Source organism: Maylandia zebra, linkage group LG23 (genome assembly GCF_041146795.1).
Source record: "Maylandia zebra isolate NMK-2024a linkage group LG23, Mzebra_GT3a, whole genome shotgun sequence".
Classification (NCBI taxonomy): domain Eukaryota; kingdom Metazoa; phylum Chordata; class Actinopteri; order Cichliformes; family Cichlidae; genus Maylandia; species Maylandia zebra.
In genome coordinates this window covers 23,494,440-23,516,858 of record NC_135188.1, presented here as the reverse complement: position 1 = coordinate 23,516,858, position 22,419 = coordinate 23,494,440, and the positions used below count along the sequence as shown (strand labels likewise).

General features: G+C 42.5%; 1 protein-coding gene across 1 annotated transcript in view; it reads right to left on the bottom strand.

The window, feature by feature from the left end:
* Positions 1 to 22,419, bottom strand: part of klf7a (Kruppel-like factor 7a) — a 53,438-nt gene that overhangs the window by 5,870 nt on the left and 25,149 nt on the right. The window contains exons 3-4 of the mRNA XM_004562561.3: positions 15,233 to 15,860; positions 5,449 to 5,572 (exon numbers count right to left, since the gene is read on the bottom strand). Of these exons, the coding sequence (XP_004562618.1) occupies positions 5,449 to 5,572; positions 15,233 to 15,860 (752 nt within the window). The remainder of the gene's footprint in view (positions 1 to 5,448; positions 5,573 to 15,232; positions 15,861 to 22,419) is intronic.

Genomic DNA, 22,419 nt, shown 5'->3' with positions numbered 1-22,419 from the left:
TTGAGTAAAGTGGATGAATTTACTAATGCTGTGCAGAAAAAAGAAACAAACAGCTTCCAATTTGCAGAATTTTCAAAGCTTCTAACGCTTTAGGAAGTGTCTCTAAACAGAAGAAAGGCTAAGTTTAAGAAAATAGCTGCTGTTTTATGTCCCTTTGTTATGACAGAATAAATAACCACAGCACGCTAGTGTTAAAGTGCATCACTCCCAGCCGTTACAGATGAGTATGACACTAAAGGTTCAAGGAAAATATTGAAAGTGTTTCATAGCTAATACACTCTTATTTATACAGCATTTTGACACCATCTACATATCAGACAGGGTGCAACCAGTTGAAGAAACATCACAAGCATGGGCTGGATCTGACTGAAAAACCACTGCATGACCATTCATTAACAAGTTGTCAATCAGAAGGTAGCTACATCTTAAAGAATAGCCTGGAACCATAATTAAAATCAGAATATCCACGTGGTAGTAGCTCTTCTTGCTCAAGTTATAAGTTTTGTTGCTATTGGTTGGCTATATTGCACAAACTAATGAGAATTAAAATCAACTGATAAAAAGTTCCCGTAAAATGGCCAATATGACCTTGATGATGAGCATGATTTGGATTAAGAATCCTTAGGTCAGGGGTGGCCAGTTAATTTTCCCAAAGGGCCACATGAGAAACTAGGACTGTTGTGGAGGGCTGGACCACACCAATAGGTTTTTAGAGAGATAAATTTAATGTGGAGCAGAATTTTGTTCATTGGCGCGGGCCTCCACAACAGTCCCAGTTTCTAATGCTTACACTCGTCTGAGTATAAGCATGAGCAGTCCATACAAGTTCACAAAAATCTGACGAATACCCTAGTAGTGATCATTCTAAAAATGAAAGTGCTCATAAAACAATCAATATGACCTTGACCTTGAGCAAAATTTGGGTGAGGCCCCTTCAATCAGGGTGGGCAATTAATTTTCCCGAGAGGCTACGTGAGAACCAGGGACTGTTGTGGAGGGTCGTGCTCACAAGCTTACAAAGGGATAAAATTAATACCGAGTTTGACTGAGTTCAGGTTATTGGTGTGGCCCTCCACAACAATCCCAGTTTCTAATGTGGCCCACTGGGGAAATTAATTGTCCACCTCTGCCTTAGTAAAAAAAACCATGCACACAATGATCATCTAAAATCTGACACCTCTCTAGGAGAATTAGCAATTGCTTTGAACACAGGTACAGATAAATGATGGACGCCTCATCATTGCACAAGCCCATCGGTTCTATGACCAAATGAGTTAAAAATGAGAACAATGCTGTCCAGAATAAGACTTGATACTAGAGACTACAAACACATGAAAGAAGTGTTTACTGAGGTAATAAATCCAGTAAGAAGCAGGGCAGTTTTCCCAAAGATTATGCAGTGTGATTCCTATTTGCCATTAGAGACGTCGCCTCTAAATATTAGTCAGAAGGCTTTTGAGGTTTATGATAGCCGTGGATGTGAGGTAATTTAACCTTGACTGTTAATTTAAGAATTTTTATAGCTCAATCGTAACATACCATAGTCTTTCTTTGAACTCAGATTCTAACATTTATCACTTCATGCCTTCATGTCATGAATTTCTAGAAGATGTTCCTTTCCTACCTTGTTTTTTTTTGACACAGGTTTCAGATTGGCTCTTTCCACTGAGACAGAGGGAACTGTCTAACACGTCTTGATGAATCAGTGTTTGGCCAAGAGAGAGAGTCACATGTGATGAGCCACCAGTCATCCGTCTTACTGTCATACCTGTGTGTGTGTTACTGTCTTTGTGCGCACAAGTGTGTGCACCCGTACAAACACATGTGGGATAAATGAACGGCTCAGAAGACATTCATGGGTGTTCTGTGTGTGTGTGTGTGTGTGTGTGTGTGTGTGTGTGTGTGTGTGTGTGTGTGTGTGTGTGTGTGTGTCACTGTGAGTGCGTTCGCTGAGACAGATGGTAAAGTATGAGTCACGACTCGGGGGCACGACACCAGCTGGCACACCGTAGGTCTGCCTCCTCCTTCCCTCGTCCCCCAACTTCCCCCATCCTCAATCTTCCACCCTGACTTTTTTCTGTCTCCCCTGTTTCCCCTCTTCCTTCATCTCAGCAGGGTGTGTGTGCACTTGTGTGTGTGTGTGTTAGGCTGGAGGGGTTGGACATCCTGTGACACATGACAGAGGTGGGCCCAAATTAGGGATGTGCCTGTAGGGGGGTCTGGTAGCGGGGGGAGGTGGGAAATCAGGGGGGAGGGATACTGTATTTACAGTCTCTCCAGCTGAGACCTGATTAAGTTGACACTGCATGGCCCTCTGCCCCCTGACACACACACACACACATATGCATACACACTTTTCAATAGGCATCAAGGCAAAGTACCTTAGGTGAGGAGGGAATTTCTTTTTGTCCTTTCATAATGAACCTATGCATGATTCAAGAAGTCATATATTCAATAACACCCTGCACTGTGATCAGTTTTGAAACTGTCAAAAAAGACTGCACTGTCCTTTAAAAGACACACACTGTTTTTTGCTCGCAGCGGTTTTTGACAATAGATGACATCTTTATTCCCTAATTTCTAGCTCCATGAATAATTAAATGGCGTTGCATGTAATTTCCAGAAAAAGAAGAAAATGATTGATTAAAACAAGGCTGTCAGCACAATGTAAAAGATGCAATTACAAGAATAATTTGGGTGAAGACAAATGTAAGTGAAACAAATGAAGGAATGGCAACAAATGTAAGTAAAACATGCAAGTAAATGTAAGTTAAAAAAAAGTAAATATGAAGATAAATTTAAGTAAGCACGTAAGTAAAAGTAAATAAAAGTATTTTATAGAAAACATATCCGTATGTTAATGGCAAATGAAAGAAACTTTCCAGTTAAATTACAATAAGGCACTGGAGAGAAGCTTAAGCAGGATTAAAATGTGCCTGTTGTAACTACGACAGCAGTTCCTTTTTAATGTAAAAACAATCCAGCGCTGTACTGTGAAATATGAGCTTTACAGGATAATACTGCTGTTTGGTTGCCATCATAGAGCTATTTTGGTGTTTCTGCTAGGATCTCCATAAAATGGTTTACTACCGTAAAATATAACTGCATGTTCTCACTCACATACCCAAGGACATATATACAAAAAAAAAGCTACAAAAGTCACCAAAAAGCCTCTGTATAGCAGAGGAAGCACATTTTAAGGCGGTATTTACCTTGCAGGTACTACTATATATATATTAAAATTTTTTCTTCTGTAGCGCAATAACAAAAAGAACCTTTTAAATTTCCTTTTTTGTGTGTGATGAAATCCTTTAAAAGCACGCTTTTTATCATGGGATGCCTTGCTGCATTGTGGTAGCTCCTGTAGACAATATTGCTCAGAGATCCCAGAGGTGTCAGCGAGGGCCAGATCAAAGACAGACAGCAGGGTGTAATTAAAATAGGAGTAAAGATTTTTGTGTCGGCAGCAAGCTGATCATTTAAAAAGTGAATAATTGCCTTAAAATGTTTGGGGGTTTTTTTGGTCAGTGGAACCAGATTTAAGGAGCCCTTTCCCTTTGCTTCATAATTAAACAGAGGCCAAGGTGCCTAATTAGGAAGAGTCACAGTCAAACTATAACAGATTACCTCTTTCCGGTGACAGTCAAGGGTGTAAAGGTGCATGACTTTGAGATTCATATGATGTTTGATTTAAAACAGCAAACAAAACATTATCTATGATCTGCAAAGTGTTTAATGGCAATAGTCCATCATAACTATCATAAAAAAACAATTATTGTTAAAATGTTAACGAACAAAAATGCAAATATTTAACGCTAATGTTTCACAACTGTTTCTATTGTAGGTTTATAAACAATATGGGAGCATTATCTGTTTATTATCAAACTGTTATTGAAAATACTTGTTAAAAGCAGTATATGCAGGAAGTTGTTAGGTTATAAATCACCTGGAGACTGTAGTTTGTGTATTTAAGCATCAAACTTAGGTAGGTTTAGGAAAAGGTTGTGATTTGGTTTAAAACACTCTCATTTGCAACATTAAATGTGCACATTTAAAAGATGTCATTTAAAGATTCAATCATTTTTTTCCCCTTTTGTTCTGGCTCTCTCTACTCTCTTCTCTTTCCCCTAACCCCCAACCAGTTGGAGAGGATGGGTGCTCCATGAGCATAGTTCTGTTGGAGGTTTCTTCCTATTAAAATGGTGGTTTTCCTCTCCCCTTTCTCCAAGTGCCTGTTCTTTAGAGGTCCTGTGATTGTTTGGATTCCTAGTTACATAAATAAACCATAAATTAGGACTTTACTATTGATTTATATATTTTTTTCTGTTTATTGCTAAAATAGCTGTTAGTTAAAGTTAATTAACAAATTTTTTTTAAATTCATTAGTTGTTTTTGTTTTTGTGTGGTAAACTTCTCGGATGCTCAGCTTGCTCTGCACAAGGACTTTTCAGGTGACAGGGATTATAGAGTTCACCGGAAAGCCTGCCCAATCACTGGGCCAGCCTGGGGCTTTATTTCCAGTAACCCACACACACACACTTACACCTGTATTTAGGGTTATGGTGGCTTCAACAATTCCCCAAATACATTTCCCTCCTGTAAATGTCTAAAAATCTACAAATTCAACCAATTTCCACTGTTTAAACTAAAGTCAGTGACTGTTGAGATTAATGACTGTATATAAAAGATAGCCATGACATCACCCGATGGTCAGTGAGGTCCACACTTGAAGACTCAAGTTTTACCCGGGATAGCCTTATGTACCTTTAAGTACATTTTCATCATGTATTAAATAAAACTCTAAGCTAACAATCGAGACCCTAACCTAAGTGTGTAAGAAATGAGAAATGTGGATAATTTGCCAGATTTCTGTACAGTCAGACGAGTGACCCCCTGCTGGGCAAAAAAAGAGCACAGATTAAATGGACTATAGCACCAGCTTCACCCTCAAAGGCTGTGTCTATCTTTTCTTTATTGCCAGTGTTTCTGATAATAAAGCCAGTATTTATTTACTTAATACCCTGCAAATTAAATTAATATCCCAGGTTGTTAGGTGTTTCATTGCTAATGAAACTCATTTTACACCTCTGTCCCGCTCTGAATCCAAATAAAGACTATCTATCATCATGTGTGTAAATTCACTATTAATATGCTGCACCGTCCCTAATGTGGGTCTAGAGCTGAAACACTGAGCTCAACTCGCTCAAACACTGAGCGAGTTGGGTCTTGGAGCGCACATTAGTAATCCTGCCAACACACTTTTAAACTGGGTCAGTACCAAAACACATTTCGGGGTGTGTAACCAGCATCTTGTCTTCACTACACCAAACACAATGTTAAAACACAGCCTGCTGTGCTTGTGGAAGTACTTCAAATAGCGCTCGGATAAAAAAGTGAAGAAAAACATATAAGACACGGAGAAGGAGGGAGAGGCATGTTTTGACAGACCTGTCACAGTGGTTGCACTTAAAAGGCTTGGCGCCGGTGTGTTTGCGGTAGTGCCTCGTCAGCTCGTCGCTCCGGGCGAATCGCCACTCGCAGCCCTCCCACGAGCACTTGTATGGCTTCTCACCTAGGGGGTAAAAAAAAAGCACACGTGAGCACCTGTTTGATCGCTCATACACCAATCACACGCTTATTTGTTGTTCTGCGCCCATGCAAAAAGCTCTTTGCCGCTAACCCTTTATCTTCCTGTTTGATATTGGCAGAGCTTTTATTTTAATGAGTGTGTCCTGTATATTGTGAGTGCGTGTTAGCTTCCAGTCTGATAAAGATCCCTGTGCCTCCTGTCACCATTTCCTTTTTTAGGGACTGTAAAGAGAGCAATGGGATGAGATGGAGAAGCTCCCACTGGTCTCCAATCTTGCTGAACATGCAGAAGAGGAGAGGAGGGTTGAGAGAGAAGAGGTTGAGAGGGAGGGAGGGTGGGAGGGAGGGGTGAGGATTAGAGGCAAGGTGGATGAGAGACTGAGAGGAGGAGGTGAGATGAGACCAGGGGAGGGAAAAGTAGAGTAGGAGAGAAGTGTTGCAGAAGTGGATTAAGGCAAAGGAGGCTGCAGATATGCTGGTAGGGAAGGAGGGGGTAGTGATAATTAGGCCAGACACATAATGGCAAGGAGGCCACAATCCGCCAGCTGCGTCCAACTCCGAAGATGTCACCTGCATCAGTCACATCCCATCTGGACTGGTGCTCGAGGCTGACCAACTCTGCTCGAGCGCTTTCACCACGACTACTGGCTTAATTCATTGAATGCGATTATCTAAAGGGACAAAATCAATAGATCAACTGCTCTGTCAAAACTGCAATGAGAGCTTGTGTAAAGTAAGGAGGGGCCACATCTGTGAGCCAAATGTGGGAGATATTCACATAGTATTTCAGGCCGGATCTAAAATAATCAGTACTTTCTTTCTTTTTCAATTTTTTTAAAGTGATAAACCATGTCTATATGCTGATTTTGGCTGTAGCGTACCTGCTTTTATTTGAAGATCTGACTGTAATGATGGGAGAGTATCCATTGCATATGTATATGTATTTACCCCCATCTCCTCCTTAATGGGTTGGCCAATCTCAATGAAACTTTGCATACATGACTTATTAACATTTATTAACATTATTTTTATATTTAGATAAACCCCAATTTTTTGTATTTTTATATAATTTATTAATTTCATTACCCCCCTGCCAACAGTTAGCTTCCATTGCAGATCAGCTAAGAGGGAACTTAAATGGTGCAACTTCCTGTGTTCTAATTTCAGTGGATCTGGTACACCTGTGCCATTTATTCCATTCAGTGTAGTTCTTTTGGATATTTAAGTCACCAAGATGACTCTGTCTAGGCCATCAGTTTTGTTTGTGGTTTAAATGTAAGTTTATATGAGTCTGCTGAGTCTATCAGTCAATTTGGTTTATTCTCATTTACTACCTAACCCTTTTTTGCTCTCCTGGACCGCTTTTGTTTCTAGGATCAGGAGTTACACACAATAGCACCACAATTGGGCAAGACTAAAACAATCTGGATTGATAAATAGGACTGCAGAACAGAGGCAAAATATATATATGTATATCTATATCGATATATATATATATATATATATACATATATATATGTATATATATAAATGTAAAAAACTACTCGATTTTGCGGTGAACTGTCCCTTTAACAAAAAACTGTAGAGTTTAAAGTGCTTTTGGTCTAAATCCAGAAATTAGTCTTGTCCCCTTCCATCCCAGAGCTGCAGGTTTGGGCCATCCGACTCTGGCCAATGAAATTCCTGGGAGGCAGAAATGCCTGAATCCGTTGCCTAGCAATGGGATCAAGGGGGGTGGGGTGTATCTGTGTGTGAGTGTATGTCTAAGAGAGACGTGGGGTGGGTAGGGGGTATGTGGTGAAACATGAGGAGGCAGTGCAGCTGGCTGGATCTGGCAACGGTACGCCGCCATGCCACCGGCCAATTACTGAGCACGCTGGCAGAGCACGGAGGCAGTTGCCTAGCGACGGTAGCCGTAGAGCTGTACAGGGCAAGAGGCGGGGGTGAGGAGCGGGGCTGAGGGGGCGATGATGGTGGTGGAAGTAGTAGTGGTGGTGCAGGAGGAGGGGGGCACTAAGAGACCAGAGCCTGCAGCAGTACATAACCACTCAGCTACCGACTCCTCCAACGATACACTGCCTCCGTTGCCTAGCAACATCCCCCCCCCCTTTAGAAAAAAAATCCACCCTCCTCCGCTCTCTCTCAAGATGCCCAAACAGTGAAGTAGAGCAGGTACCCACTCGCCTCTGCAAACAGACACCGGACTGGAAATGCTACTTGTAAAAACATACAGTTCGACTGATTGACAGTTTTAAACGTCCATTAGTAACCTAATCCACTGGATTAGCCTGAACCCAGCAGCATAATCTGATTACCTTCTGTTACTTTTGGATTACTTTGCCTGTATAATGTAGATTATTGAGCTAAGTGGATTATTGTTATGATTTAAAGAATCAGGATTGTGGACAGTTGGGCGCTGCTTTTTAAAACAATTATTTATTCCGAATGATTTAATAAAATCCACCATTAACCGGCACTTCTCCCTTTTCATTTCAGGGAAGAAATGCATAAAATCAAAATACCCCACCCCCTCCTCTCTCCATCTTTACAAATGCTTTTTTATTTTAAAATAATCAAATGAGTGCTCACATATTTCTCATCCATAATCTGATAACTGGGTGTTTCCTGAGTCACCGTAATCCCATTAGGCGTAATCTGTTACTTCCGAATGCTCAAACACACGCACCCATGCGCCCGTTCTCTCCAGCCTCTCAGGTGCCAGTGGTGAAGTTAATTACATTCCCTCCATTAGCTGACGCTGAAGCAGGGCATTTGGGTCTCAGAGGTCATTACAGAGGCTCTCGGAGAGGCGGCTTTATAGGCGCCAGCCCTGCAACCAGCACTGCTGGCTCGGAGATGAGCGAGGGGAAGAGACAAAGATGAAATATGGAGGAAGTAATGGAGAATTGAAGTGCGTTAGTAAGAGACGTGAGGATGATGGGAAAGCATGGGATGAAGCCTTTTTTCATAAAAGGCTTAATCATTTCTAACACAGTGCCTGGCAGGTTTTTTTTAAAAGGCACTTTAAATTAGTTTTGTAGTTGATTGAAAAAATATTCTCACATATCCAAAGACACATTGTAATATTTTAAAAGAATAAGAGTGGAAAGAGCCTATTTGTGGTCGTAAAGGCCAAATGAGGTGCCATCATTCTCACAATAAATCATAACAGAGATAGCCTTACATCAAAAATATATGGTAGAGTTATTACTGAAATCATGTCACTACTTGTGTTACAAAGGTTCTTCGGTTATTTGCACACCAGGCGGGTACAAAGAAAAAAAAAATAGTCTGACGTTGGACTAGAGGACAAGAGCATGATGGTAACCAGGATAGAAGCAAGCGCGTTACACTCCTAACACAACTTCAGCTCTTTGCTAGCATCTGCAAAGACAAGCATGCTAACACAAAGCTAACAAAGGCAGTGATGAGGAGTCCAGCTTTTAGCCTCCATTTCTACCTGATCATGTTTCTACTCTAAATGCTCCTTTTCAGACAGTTTTTTATACTTTTTCCTTTGTATGATGTCACTTAGAGCTGATACTCCTAATATGGTCACGTCAGGCACACAAGCCCCGCCTCACTGTTGTTCAAGCTTTCTGTTTACAAAAGGCAGCCAATCAGAACAAAATTAGAGTCCAGGAATATAAAAAAATATATATACATATACCTAGACCCCCTTTTAAAAAAAACTAAAAGTGGCAAAAGAGCAGAGTGACAGAATATGAGCCCGATAGAGAGGCGAACATGCAGAGAGAGACAGCGTACTGGCTAAAAGACCGAGACAGAATGAGAGGAGGAGAGAGCCAGAGAGGGAAAATGATGAGAAACAGGAGAAAGAGCGAGAGAGCGAAGGCAGAATAACCCAACAGTCCTCGTGTTTTACCCTACCCAAAATCTAATTGTACCATTCCTTATCTCCCATAAGCCTATTCACAAAAAGCTCTACAGGGCACTGTCATTTCAACTCAGCCCGTCTAATTCCAGATTAAATCGTTGCCTTTTCTCCGTCAGTAATTTATGGAAATAACAACTAAGAAAAAGAGGATTTGAGTAATGACATCTTTAAACTTGTCAGGATAATGGCTCAGTGAATGGGGGAGCCCGTGGCACTGCTGTCTTTTTCTGAAGAGGGTCGCTCCACTGTACCTCCCCCATCCCTGTCTTCTGTCTTCATCTACTCTTTGTTTCACTCCACGTCGCTCTTCTCCTCTTTCTTCAGCTTTTGTGGCTCCCTTTGTCATCTTAAGTCGACATTTTCCCCGTTTATCATTCTACCTTCCCGGTTTGAATAACAAGACAGATGTTCTTTTTTCACTGCTTTTATGTTAAAGCACCTTACGTGACACTGATAGGCTCCATGGGGGAAGGGAGGAAGTGTGTTTTTAATGGTGCTATATGGAAGTTGTGACACTGTCATTAAATCATTTTAATGTAAATTTTTCTTAATAATTTACAGGGTAGAGAGGGGGGTGATAAAAAGAGGTTGCCACATTAATTTTTCTCTGTTTGTCTATTCAGGTGTGCAATGATAGACACTCCCAACAATTAGTCAATTAGACAAATAGTTAAAGAGAGGCAAATCAATTATAGTTGAAGTGATTGGTCAAGTCATAATATTAACTTAGTGCCATTATAAATAAATATAAACAGAGTGAAAAATGGGGGTGTTATCTTGGTTTAATAACTATTAAATGGTTCATAAAATAGGTACATATTCACTGGGGAAGGACCAAGCTAGCTCCAGACACGATACAGCGTCAGCACAGATGATTGACAGGTGAGCTCCTTCTCCTGCAGCCTTCTACAACTTCCCAAACAGTCAGCTGATTGACACTGCAGCTCCAAAGTTTTCTAGACATTACCCGAAAGGGGTCTTTAAGCAGGCAGCTCCATAGTGCAGCGTCTTTGTAATGTCTGTTTGATGAATCCACTGCTCATCATGTGTCCTGCCTCCTATACACGCTGTACCCGAGCAGCTCTATCGCCTAAACCACACGGAGTACTTCCAACAGTGTGAACGCATCCGAGGCAGACTATTTCCTGCTGTGTGCTGCGTGTGAGAAAGGATCAAAATGATCCCAAACTAATTCTTCTAAAATTGTTTGAAGTTAATGTGGGAAAACAGCTTAAGACATGTTTCTTAATACATTGGTAATGAGTAAGCCATGCAGCCGCTGTTTTTGGAGGTTTGTTTTTCAAGTTTCCAGAGGTTTGGACCTAAACTGTAACTATGGATTGGAATGCTCCATCTCAAAATTCAAAGATATCACAAGACAAATAAAGGTGCCCCCTCTGCTATTTACTCTGTTAATTAACCGAGTTAAACACAAAATATAGTATGGATGTCAGATTACGGTACAGTACTGTGCAAAGTCTTGAGCCATTCCTAATTCTGCTATGGAAACGGCACAGCAGTGTATTGAAACATGTGCAAACATACATGGAAATACAATTTTAATGAGCTTGAAAGTCATGATTTGGTGTGACCACCTTTATTCTTCAGCACAGTCTGAACTCTCTTAGGCAGCTTTCTTTAAGTAGTCTTCAGGAATAGTTCTGCAGGCTTCTTGAAGGACATTCAAAGCTCTTCTTTGGATGTTTCTGCCTTTTGTTCTGTTCTCTGTCAACATGATCCCACACTGCTTCAATAATGTTGAGGTCCGGGCTCTGGGGAGGCCGATCCATGACTGATAGTGCTCCACTGTGTGTTTTTCTATCCAGGATCCAGGTATGATTTTACTTTTAGACTTTCAGGCAAGTCAAGTAACAACAAAGAGTCTAAAGTTACAATTTAAAATTGTTTTTTTGCTACGCTGTGTGTTGTGCGTAGACACAACGGTGGTTTGTCTCTTTGGTTCAGTGCTTTGTTTTATGTTTTAATGGGTCATAGGTCAGTTTTAAGTGGCTTAACAAACAAAAAACTCTCCTCTGAAAATGGTCAGGTACAAGGAGTGGATGGAAAATGAGTGGAAAACCAGGCAATGTCCAAAGAAAACCTGGAGAACTGTTGTTCAAGAGCACTTTAAAACATCAGAAGAAAGTCTGAATTCTTAGAAACAAAATATAAAGAAATGAGCGTTGGCTGAAGACTTTTACATCATGTTGTAGCATCACTATGTTCAGATTCCTATGGTCGGTTCAGCCTTCACATACATTTTAATATCAACTACTCCACACAGCTCTCTGGATTTCAGTTTCATTTAATTGAGACTTTTTGTGATTTGTCTGTATGGATTTTGTGACTGGACAGCACTGGTGGCTCTGGTCCCCCATAGCTGGCCCAGTTGGCATGGAGTCTAATCACAAGGGTTGTAGACACACCACGCTGGGGGAATCAATGATGGCATGTCTGTGCAAATTTGTTCCAACACATAGGGTGTGATGTTTTCATCATCTCTCACACTCAGATGATGACTTCTTTTCAAAGAGGCAAGCCAGAGCTGGTAAACAAGTCGCACGTAGCGTCTTCGCTGGACAGCTCTGGTGATCTGTCAACCAAGCAGTGGATAAATTTAGAAGGCGGGGGAGCCCAATCCAATTTGAGTCACTGTAACTTCATTTACTATGATGGACGCGCTTCGCTGTACCTCCCGCGGTTAAAATAAATAAGGAAACAGCTATATGGCTACCTATCACATGTCAATATCCATCTCATTATACCGCTGAACGCCTCTCTCGGAGTGTGGGGGGAAGAGAAAAGACCGAACAAAAATAACATCGCTCTCAGCTCGCCAACCAAAAGAAGACACACAGAAGAGCTCAAATCCAACCTTTTGAAGGCGAACCATTTCTCACTCACCATCGATAACTCCACAGTTTTCCCTTCTCCTCAGGTTAAGAGCCTTGGTGTCATCCTAGACAGTTCACTTTCCTATAAATCTCACATCAACAATCTCACCCGTTCTGCCTACTTCCATCTACGCAGCATTAACAGATTGCTTCCTTCTCTTTCCACCCAGTCTACGTCCATTCTTGTCCACAGTCTTGTTACCTCCCGTATTGACTACTGCAATTCTCTTCTGCATGGTCTCCCCCAAAAATCCCTCCATAAGCTTCCACTGCTTCAGAACTCTGCTGCTCGCATTATCACCAGAACCCCCTCCTACCAGCACATCATCCCTGTTCTTCAGGAACTTCACTGGCTCCCTGTGAAATTCCGGATAATATTCAAACTTCTTCTGCTCACCTTCAAGGCCATTCATAACCTCGCTCCTCCTTACCTTTCTGACCTGTTAACCACTACCTGTTCTGACCGTTCACTTCGATCTTCTTCTTCTATCCAGCTTGCTGTACCTTCCTTCCGCTTCACCACCATGGGAAGCAGAGCTTTCAGCTGCTCTGCTCCCAGGCTGTGGAACTCTCTGCCCCCAGAAATAAGAAACATTGGTTCTCTCCCCCAGTTTAAATCCCAACTCAAAACTCATCTGTTCAAATCTGCATATTCACTGTGAATCCACTGTTTGTTCATTTTATCTTGTGCTTTTGTTTTATTGTTCTTATTCTCCCATTGTTTTACTAAGTGTTTTATCCTATTATAAAGTGTCCTTGGGTGACTTGAAAGGCGCTCATAAATAAAATGTATTATTATTATTAAATAAGCTGCAAGTTAATAACAGCAATCTCTGACACACTGGAGAAAATGCTGAGATGGTTATCCCTCATGTCCTGCCTCATGGGATTATAATATAAAGTTACATTTGAAAAATATTTCCCTTGTTCTTAAAAATGATCCCATTACCAACCCTGTAAAAACAAAATCTGACAACTTCAGATTGAGAAACACTGACCTAGACTTATAGAACGCATAGAGGACGCAAGGCCTGAAATAAACCGAGGAAATGGCAGCCTATCCAGGTCAATCCATCCATCACTGCGCACTTACTCAGACAGAGGACAGCTCCCTGACAGAGGTCTGAGTGGTTTGGGATTGAGATGGAGGAGCGGGAGAGTTATAGCTTCTGAACCCTCCCCCCTTCCTTCATGTGAAGAACCTTGACAAGGAGGACCTACCCTGGTTTGGCTCAGAGAAGTACTTAAGCAGAAAGAGTGAGGATAAGAGTCGTGGTTTTTGAGGGGATTTTTTGCCTTTTTCTCAAATCGTCACATTTTTATCTTTCATTTTTGATATTTCAATAAGGCACAGACCCTGTTCTGTGATTACAGAGCTGCTGCTTCTTGCACATTCCTTATCGTTTTGTGTGCATTTTGTTCCAAGAATGTGTAGCAGGTGGATTTGCACTTGGTATTTCCAAGTGAGGTTATCTAAAAATTTGAAAACCCAGGAGGGTGGAAGCACGGACTGTGATAAACCGGAAGATTGTTACAGAACTGCCCGACATATTAAACGCATCTCCCCGAGTGGGCGAGGCTTCGAGACATCACCGGTAGAAGAAAAATGGTCGGACACAAAAAAAAAAAACCAACTCAGTGCTCATCCAAAGACAAGAAAAGAGTCAGAGTGTGTGCTATAAAAAAGAAGAAAATACTCTTTGAATCCTGTTCTTTCATCTTCGGTGTCTGTCTGTGTCTCGCTCGGCATGCAGCGGTCATTTAGCTTCAGGATTGAGCCTTTTTAATCTGTCACCAACCATGAGCGTCAGTCAGTTTTATTACAGGTTCATGAAGGGGCTACCTGTGATTGTAGAGGCGCCCTCAGAGCTGCCGCGCTGAAAGCGGCTTACTGAAATCATATCTGAAAAGTGCCCCAACTATTCTGCTCAAATTCAGAATTGGAGTTAAAAGGTAACTATTTATTGGCATTATTGACAAGATATTTGAAAATGAAAACTTAATATTGTGTGTCAATTTCACATACAGTATGATAAGACTATAAATACTTCTGTAGTAGTTCTAATAGTGGGAATCTGACATTGTGCCCTGTGCTGTGTAAGCTATATGCTATGTATGCATTACGTATTCAATTGCGTATGAGTGATGCCATCTGCAAGGTATTTACTTGTGGAACATTTCTGTCCTCTTATTTTGAAAGTACAGTCGCTACTAACCAGCTAGACTCAGGCCTTCCTGTGTCATGTTTCCATACCAGAAGGCTGGCTAGTCATTTTTGTGGCTCTAGACGTCCACAGCGAGATAGAGGACGACTCTAAGAAGAACCTTCTCCTGTGCACCAAGCTTACAGAGGCTAGAGGACAAGGACTGCTGCCCATACCTGCTGTCCAGGGGACCGTCAGCAGGACTAGAGACTCACTAGAGAGTAAACGCATGTCAGGGGTGATTTGTGTCAGAAGCATAGCAGCACTAGTGAAAGGCACAGTTTACAGGATGGTAGTGAGACCTGCTATGATGTATGGCTTGGAGAGTGTGGTTCAGAGGCCGAACTGAAGATGACAGGATTTATATTGGGAGTGACCAGAATGGACAAGATTTGAAATTAGTACATCAGAGTGAAAGTTCAGGTTTATTCAAGGATGAGATGGTTTGGACGTGTGCAGAGGATAATGGATATGTTGGACAAAGGATGCTGAAGATTAAGATGCCAGGCAGGAGCAAAAGAAAAAAAAGATTTGTGGATGCAGTGAAGGACGGAGGAGGATGCTAGAAATGAAATGGAGGCATATGATGTGCTTGGGTGACCCCTAAAGGGAGCAGATAAAAAGAGAAGAAGAAGAAGACTTCCTACCTGTATGTGTCCTCTGATGGGCCTTTAGGTGGGAGCTCTTGGTGTACACCTTTCTGCAACCATTGAATTGGCAGCGGTGAATCCTCTTCTTGTTTTCTGGTAGCTCTCCAACCCCGATCACACATGCAGCCCCCTCATCTTCATCTTTCACCTGGACAGGAAGCGTGTGCCCCGCCACCAACCTGGCTGCGCTAAGCCCCACCTTCCTGGCTACCAGCTTCAAGGTGAGTGTCCCATCAGCCGAGGCCGTCAGCGTCTGGTTGGGTTTGACGAGGTGTCGGCCGAGTTCTGGCGATGACGGAGGTGTCAGGGAGGTGACGGCACTCAGCTGAGCCTGGTGGACCCCTTCCATGCCCTCTACATTTTCCAGCCCTTGTCCTTTGGGTTTGAGGTCTCTCCTCACAGCGCCAGGGGAAGGGAAGTTCTTTCGAGTAGGGCAAAGGATCACCGGAGGTGGGCTCGGTGGTTCTGGGAGGCTCGGCAGGCTGGGGAGCAGGGTGTCTGACAGCTCCTCCTCTCCATCCTCCTTCATGTAGGCTGGAGTTAGGAGGCCATCCAAGTCTTGGTCAAAGAGCTCCGACAAACGCTTGGGCTCTGTCTGCAGATAGCGCTCCAATTCCAGGCAGGTCTACAGGAGGGAAAAAGCGGGAGAAAAAACACTCGGTTTAGATTTAACCCAGGCAAATTCACACATTCGGTCATTTGCACACCCTCGCTCTCAAATCCCACTTGACAATTTCAACAGCCCATCAGATCATCCGATATGCCTTTACATGCTGTGCAGAGAAAAACCTGCATGGTGCCATCCACTCACCCACACAGGCAACAGAGCAGCTCTGCCAGCTGTCACACACACACTCACACACACAAACACAGATAGCCACCAAGACAGCCAGGATTACCTGGCAACTCCAGCAAGACGGCTGATTAAACACTGATTGATTGCAACCGCTGTAGCACGGGAGGAGAAAAAAGAAAAAAGAGGAGGCAACGGGGAAAGCAGGAGGAGAACTCCTAAACTGTACAGAACTCCTATCAAACAACATTTTATGGAGCTTTGACAAACCATGTGCACACAGGCTTCCACTGAGCCAAGATAGGAAGATTTATTCAGCTGTAGTTATGGTCCGCTTCATCCCTATTACTCCAAACACCTCTCCCCGCGGAGGGCAAATAAAAGGCTGCATCCCAGATTTGTGCGAACTGGCATCCTGAGAAGTCTATTACTTTCCAACAAGCCGGCAAGGTTCTAGGAGGCAGAGCGAGCGTGCGACGGTGGGGTTGGGGAGTAGGGGGGAGGAAAGAGACGCTCCATGTCCAAGGATGAAGCTATTACATTTGAATGGCCGGCCACAGTTTGATCCGAGGGATCGTTGTGTTTTGCTTGTAGCCACTAACCCGTTTTGACAGCTGAGATGGAGGCTAGTAGCTCCACTGGGCGCGTGCAACTCGCCACTTCATTTGTGTGTAAATAGGCACTGACAGACAGAGCAGCTAGTTCCATTATCAGGAATAAGGTTGTGCAGACTGAACACATCAGAGACATTTACAATCTTACAGCAGCACCCACCCCACCATCACCACCCCTTTCCTTGTTTGCACCTTCTAAAAATAAAACTGCACGTTTTCTTCTCCTGTTTCGAAGGTGAGGTGGAGGGGTGGGTGTGTTGCCGAGGGATTTCTCCTTTAAGTCATTTTCTTCCAGGAACAAAAAGAGATTTGGAGTTGTTGGGGTTTTTTTTGTTCTTGACTGCTTACAGTATTTGCATACTGACATCAAATTAAAAAGCTGCTCTGGACCACATCTACAGCGAGAAGTGAAGATAATGCACCGTGTCTCCTCCCTAGACTGTACGCCTACATGTTGTTTTTGCTGGGGGTTTTTTACCTGGTGATGGCTTTAAAAAAATACGTTCTTTCATGCGCCGTCTGAGAGGTCTTTGCCGTTGATGGCTCCGCTGAACGAGAAGGGAGACGTCCCACTCGCTGTTCTCTCTCTCTCTCTTTGGGAGCGAATTTAATATTGAAGCTGTCGAAATGTGACGGGAGAAGCACCTGTCGGTCAGTGAGCTATAGAAAAAACGCAACCCTGCTCTGTTTACAGCATGGCCTCTAACACCTTCAGCCCATCCACCGATTGCCCCCCCACCCAAAAAATCAACCTGCTTTTCTTTTTACTTTTCTTTTTTTCCTCCTGCATTGTTGTCCCTTCCTTTCCCAAGGTGAGGACTAATTATCCGCTAAAAACCATCCAGTTAAAAGGTACTTTATTCGGCAAAATGCTGAGGACTGCAAACCAAGGTGAGTGTGTGCGAGGCAGCGATAGTTCAAGGGAGCGGAAAAGAGGATAGAAATGGATAAGTGGAGAGCGGGGCTGAGGAAGGTGAAGAAGAAAAAGAAGAAGAAGAGGAGGAAAAAGGAGACTGAAGGAGAGTGATGGTGGGGGGACAAGGTGGGAGAGTGACACAGTGTGAGCGAAGGTCTTGACTTCATTTTCTCCATGGGGGGGTGAATCCTTTTTGGGAGTGTGACATTTGCCGTAACAGGATCCTGTCAGCGGGCGAGGCACAGGCCTCTTGCACGCAAGCACGTAGGGGAGGGTTCACGCACGATAAATGTTCGGTTACGACCCACGGCGAGGTGCCGGGGGTGTACTCCAGCGTTGCATGCGTGTGCATGCCTGCATGTATAAGGTGTGTGTGCACAGAATGGGAAGACGCTAACCCTTGCACGGAGGATGAAAGCGGGCCCCAGGTGAGGCGGTGATGGGCAATACAAGCTTATCGTGGGCTCTTTCTTTGAATCTGTCTTTCTTCACTCCAATCACTCCATCAAGCCCCCCACCCTCCAACCTCCCCCAGGTGGTGACATTAACATTGTTAGAGAGAAGGTCATGCAGTTGATCAGCAGTTCCTCTGTGAAGTGGTGTGGGTGTATGTATGTGGCCGCATGTAATTATGCCAGTGTCTTGTGTGTGCGTGTGTGTGTGTGTGTGTGTGTGTGTGTGTGCGTGCACGCGTAATTATTGCAAGTGCGCGTGTGTATAATTGCGCTACCGTGTGTGTAATCATGCAGCTCTTGTACGGGTGTTTGTGTGAACACCTACGCACGTGCATAAACTGCTCGTTGTGGCCTGAAGTGAATGTGCAATTGGCATCTGTGTGTGTGAAATCAAGAGCCAAAGCATCCCACAACAGCCAGGATAAAGGAACACTCATGGCCCGCCTCGACTCCATTTGGACAAACGCCGATCTGGAGAGTCGGCATCAATTGGCTCTGCACAAAGCCAGGGTCCGTTTCCTAAAAGGCTTTCGGGATGATTCCTTCATGCGAGCCAAGATAAGCTGAGACAATCCAATGGCCGTTCCAGCAGCCCCGCCTCCTCCTCTACCTCCTCCTCCTCCTTCAAGCGGGTGGTTGGGTGACTTCCCAGCAACTCCAGACATCCATGTATTTTTTCATTTGTTGTTTTTCTTTTTTCTGTTGTATTCTGTATTTAAAGAGAAAAAATCGTGGATGCCATTTGTACACAGTAGATCTACATGCACGGTGGTGTAGTCATTAGCAATGTTGCTTCACATTAAAAATAGCCTCGATTTGAATCAACTAGTCATCTGCAGCATTTGCTCCTGGATGTTCCAAAAGAAAGATACACTTACCAACTTTAGGAGGAATTTTGTTCATTATCAATCAGATTTAATTAATTAATTTTATATATTATCTTTAATCATATTTAGTTTATCGATTAATTTCCTTTACCTAGTTCAAGGTCTTTGGGAGGGTCTAGTACACCCTGTACAGGTCTCCACTAACACTACTTTAGAATCAATAATTACCTAACATGGATGTCTTTGAACATTTGTAAGAAGGCAGAGTACCCAGGGATAACATGCAAACTCCATACAAAAATGTCCCAGGCAGGCGGTGGACTTGAGTGTAAAACCTCTTATTGTAAGGCGAAGTGCAAATCACTGCAGCACCATGCTAACCAAACCAAAAAGGAATTAGCGAACAAGGTAATGAACATGGTGATAAATTGTTTGGGATTCCAAAAGTGACAAAAAGGTTTGTTTGTATTATGTATGTAGATGTTGTTAGCATTATTAGGGGGAAAAAAGCTAACACACCACGATCTAAAGAAACTCAAGAACAGGAGAGAAACAAAGTCATTGACATCTATCAGTCTGAAAAGGGTTACAAAGCCACTTCTAAGGGTTTTTACAGCTGCAGGCCTCACTTGTCTCAGTTAAGGTCAGAGTTCATGATTCCACAATAAGAAAGAGACTGGGTAAAAATGGCATCCATGAGAGAGTTCAAGGAGAAAACCTCTGCTGACAGAAAGGATCACAAAGGCTCGTCTCACATTTGCCAAAAACATCTTGATGATTCCCAAGACTTTTGGGAAAATATTCTGTGGACTGACGAGACAAAAGCTGAACTTTCTGGAAGGTTTAAGTGCCGTTACATCTGACATAAAAGTAACAGCATTTCATAAAAAGAACATCACAGCAACAGTCAAACATGGTGGTGGTAGTGTGATGGGGTTGCTTTGCTGCTTCAGGACGACTTGTTGTAATTGATGGAACCATGACTTCTGCTCTGAAGGAGGATGTCCGGCCATCAGTTCATGGCCTGAACCTCAAGAGCACTTGGGTTATGCAGCAGGACAATGATCAGAAACACAGCAGTGAGTCCACCTCAGAATGACTCAAAAAAAAAATAAAAAAAATGAAGGCTTTAGAGTGGCCGAGTCAAAGTCTGGACTTTTCAGACTGAAATGTTTTGGCCGTTCATGCTGGAAAATCCTCCAAAGTGTCTGAATTAAACCAATTCTGCAAAGAAGAGTGAACCAAATTCCTGCACAGTGATTTGAAAGACTCATTGCCAGTTATCACAAACGCTTGATTGCAGGTCTTGCTGTCAAGTATGGCCCGGCCAGTTATTAGTGTAAAGGGACAATTACCTTTTCACACAGGGCCAAGTAGGTTTGGATAACTTTTATTCCTTAATAAAGAAAATCATCATCTCAAAAACTGAGATGATGTGAGTTTTCTAGGGTTTTCTTACATTAAATTTTGTATTACTATGGCTGTTCTAGCCATTTTTTTTGTTTTTCTCACCATCGTTTGCAATTTGAGCACAGCTCTGGTTAATTTCATGCTGTGGCTTCAGAATGCTCAAAATAACCTTTACAAGAAACAAAAGATTGTCTATGCTGAAAAGAACTTCCTTTTTATCAGATCATTTAGCACAGAAACATTTTAAAAAGGTTCAGCGACACATGGACCAAGTTTCCATCAGACATGCGTCTTTTCTCCATGCTGCATGAGTTTCTACTCGTGAGATTTCCTATTTATCTAACAGTTATCTTATTTAACGGTCCACGAGAAAATACATTTCAGCTTCCAAAGTCACAAAGCTCAGGCACAAAAATATAAATAAAAATATCATGAAGCTGGTTTCATGTAAATTTTTTTGATCAAGCTCATATCAACTGAACTAAACTGCCTTTCCTCCTCCTCCTTTGCTGCCTTTTGTTTTACTGAGCCACACTCTGAAATCACACGTGCACAACACACCTCTGCTTAGTGAGGCTTAAAATACAGCAGGTGTGATAAATATTCGCTGATCACAAGACTCACACGCCTTTCACAAAGTCGAGTGGGCTGAGAGCTGTGAACCAGGCCCGATTCACTCACTTGCACTCTTCACACTTTGACTTTTCTCATTTCTCCTCCTCCCTGTCTCGCTCTCACTCCTCCCCTCTTCCATGGGGGCCCTTGGCCTGGCAGCTGATCCTCTCTCTCTCCATCACCTCCCTTCACATTTGGCCTGCGCTGAGCCGCCTGCCATCACCATCAAAGCGCATGCTGCCTCCCAACTGTTAGCACCCCACTACGCTGCTAATAAAAAGCCTGGGTTATAAATATGAACAGACGAGCATGCATAATGCCCTAAAGGAAGGCCCAAAACACCACTAAACAGATAAATGTAATGGGGTGGATATGGCTCATTAATTTTAGGATGATCGTGTTTAGTTTTTACAGATGCCTTGATAGAGACAAGGTGCTATGAATAATATTCAGAGCTGATGCTAGCAGGGTTGAAAAGGGCAGGGCTATAAGGAGGTCCTGAGCAGGAGGGGTGATGCTGAACTATTGTTAAATACACTGAGGCTGTGAGAGTGGGGGGGGATGCTGTCACATCTTTTCAGAGATGACCCATCATTCCCTGCAGCACCTTCTTTGCAGTGTTGCATGGATATTTAGTTTTCCTGAGAATTAAAGTCTCGGTAGTGGCTAGAGATTTCACACACTGTGAAGTCTGACTGTCATAAAAAAACAAAAACAAAACTTAAATTTAATGCTACGAAAACATCTTAAGCAAAGATATTTGTAATGATAAACTAATATAGCAGTTTGATATTTATACTGACATAAAACTTTGGCATTTCTTTGATTTTTGCCTTTAGCTATATGAAAAGAAATGAAAATATAAAAGCTAGAGCAAACAGCTGGTTAATTTAGCTTAGCATAGGCTAATTTGTAAACAACCAGGCAATCTGGCAGCACTGTATGTAAAAGATCTATGTAGCCACTATGATGCGACTTGCTGGTTTCTGGAATAACATTAGTACTGAAGTTTTATATGTTCCACAATGTTTAACTAGGAGGATATCGTGCCAAGTTACCAGCTTAGGCTAACTAGCTTAGTTAGCTTATTGTGTGAATGCACAAACAGACCTCTTACAGACTCAGATAGGCTGTTATAGCAATATTCTTTGTTAGATGACGCCACAAATATCGTTAAGAGGTGCAGTTTAGTGACATGAATTAGCTGCCATGACTAGGGTTGCCAACTCGCTGAAAAATAAATAAGGGACACCTCGTGGCCAGGGCCGGGCAACCTAGTTGTCTTCACCCTTCCCATTGTGGTAGCTCTTTTTTGTGTGTGTGAAATTATTTTTTAACCATTTGACTTGAATTTGATTTAAGCAGATGCATATTCTTTGTGATATGACCATATGGGAAACAAATGATCATTTAGCTATTTATTTTTAGCTCAAAATGACAACATTAACACAGTAAAACAGGTCTCTTTCTTAAACAGAAGCCTGTCATGCTTAACTTTTGAGAATATAAGTAAATCTTTCTTTAAAAGAACTCTGTCCTGCTTAACTTAAAATT